Source organism: Gekko japonicus, unplaced genomic scaffold (genome assembly GCF_001447785.1).
Source record: "Gekko japonicus isolate JY-2015 unplaced genomic scaffold, Gekko_japonicus_V1.1 scaffold1889, whole genome shotgun sequence".
In the NCBI taxonomy this organism is placed as follows: Eukaryota; Metazoa; Chordata; class Lepidosauria; order Squamata; family Gekkonidae; genus Gekko; species Gekko japonicus.
This window is the reverse complement of record NW_015162006.1, coordinates 26615-27963: the sequence shown is the minus strand read 5'-3', so window position 1 is coordinate 27963 and position 1349 is coordinate 26615. Positions and strand designations below refer to the sequence as shown.

Sequence of the window (1349 nt, the reverse complement as noted above, 5' to 3'; positions counted from 1 at the left end):
ACAAGTTCTTCCCTGGAGCTGTTTTCTCTAGAGCAGTCCTTGAAAGAGCTCTCTCTGCCCCACCTACCTCACAGGGTGTCTGTTGTGGGGAGGGGAAGGGAGATTGTAAGCCACTCTGAGACTCCATCAGGTACTGAAGGGCAAGGTATAAATCCAATCTCTTCTCTTCTTCTTTATGGGTGACTCTTTTGTAAACAAGACCTTCTTTCCTGTTGATTTTTGTAAATCCCCCCCCCCAAAAATCCTTAGCTTGCCCGGCTGGTCGCTTCGGCACTGACTGCGCACTCGTGTGTTCCTGCGGTGAGCATGCCACCTGTCATCACGTGACCGGTTCCTGTGTTTGCCCGCCAGGGAGAACTGGCCCCAACTGCGAGGAGGGTAAATATGTACATAGTCATATTGCCTGAGAAGGTTGTAAGAAGAGCATTGCATAGGTGGGATGGGTGCAATGTTCCCCTTTAAGCTGTGGAGTCCTGTGAGCAAAGATTCTACTTTGTGAGCTACTGGCATTAAAGTGGTGAGCGAGCGATTCGGTTACTGCGTAAATTAGTTTGCTCTGGAGCTCTCCTTCCTGAGCGAAGATAAAAACGTGAGAGCCGGAGGCTAAGAAACTGTGAGCTAGCTCACACTAACTCAGCTTCGAGGGAACACTGGTTGAGTGTGAAACTGGAGCTGAGGTGTAGGTACGCTTCCCCTCTCTTCCGTGGAAGCTCTCTGGGTGACTTTCGCCCAGCCATTTTCTCTCAGTTTCATCCACCTCATGGGGAGGTTGTGAGCAAGGCTCCCTCTAAGCTGTGGAGTCTTGTGAGCAGAAATTCTACTTTGTGGGCTACTGGCATTAAAGTTGTGAGCGAGCGATTTGGCTACTGCATGAATTAGTTTGCTCTGGAGCCCTCCTTCCTGAGCGAAGACAAAAATGTGTGAGCCGGAGGCTAAAACACTGTGAGCTAGCTCACACTAACTCAGCTTAGAGGGAATCAATGGGGGGCTGGAAGGGGGTGATGTGCACCACCCTCCATTTCTCAGAACCCTACAAATCACAGTTGCGGTCTCTCCCCTTCTATGCTACTGATGCGTGATGTCCGTCAGTGCTGTCCATTTGGAACTGATGTGGTGACCCCAGCCAGGGTCTTCCAAGGCAAGTGAGAAGCAGAGGTGGTTGGCCATTGCCTTCCTCTGCAGAGTCTTCCTTGGAGGTCTCCCTTCCAAGTACCAACCCCAGCAAGGGGCTCTCAAGGCAAGTGAGAAGCAGAGGTGGTTGGCCATTGCCTTCCTCTGCAGAGCCTTCCTTGGAGGTCTCCCTTCCAAGTACCAACCCCAGCAAGGGGCTTTCAGGACAAGTGAGAAGC

At 51.6% G+C, this 1349-nt stretch overlaps 1 protein-coding gene across 1 annotated transcript in view; it reads left to right on the top strand.

Moving 5' to 3' along the window:
* The window catches only part of MEGF6 (multiple EGF-like-domains 6), a 279570-nt gene that overhangs the window by 272629 nt on the left and 5592 nt on the right, over positions 1–1349 (top strand). The window contains exon 31 of the mRNA XM_015405472.1: positions 250–300. Within this exon, the coding sequence (XP_015260958.1) occupies positions 250–300 (51 nt within the window). The remainder of the gene's footprint in view (positions 1–249; positions 301–1349) is intronic.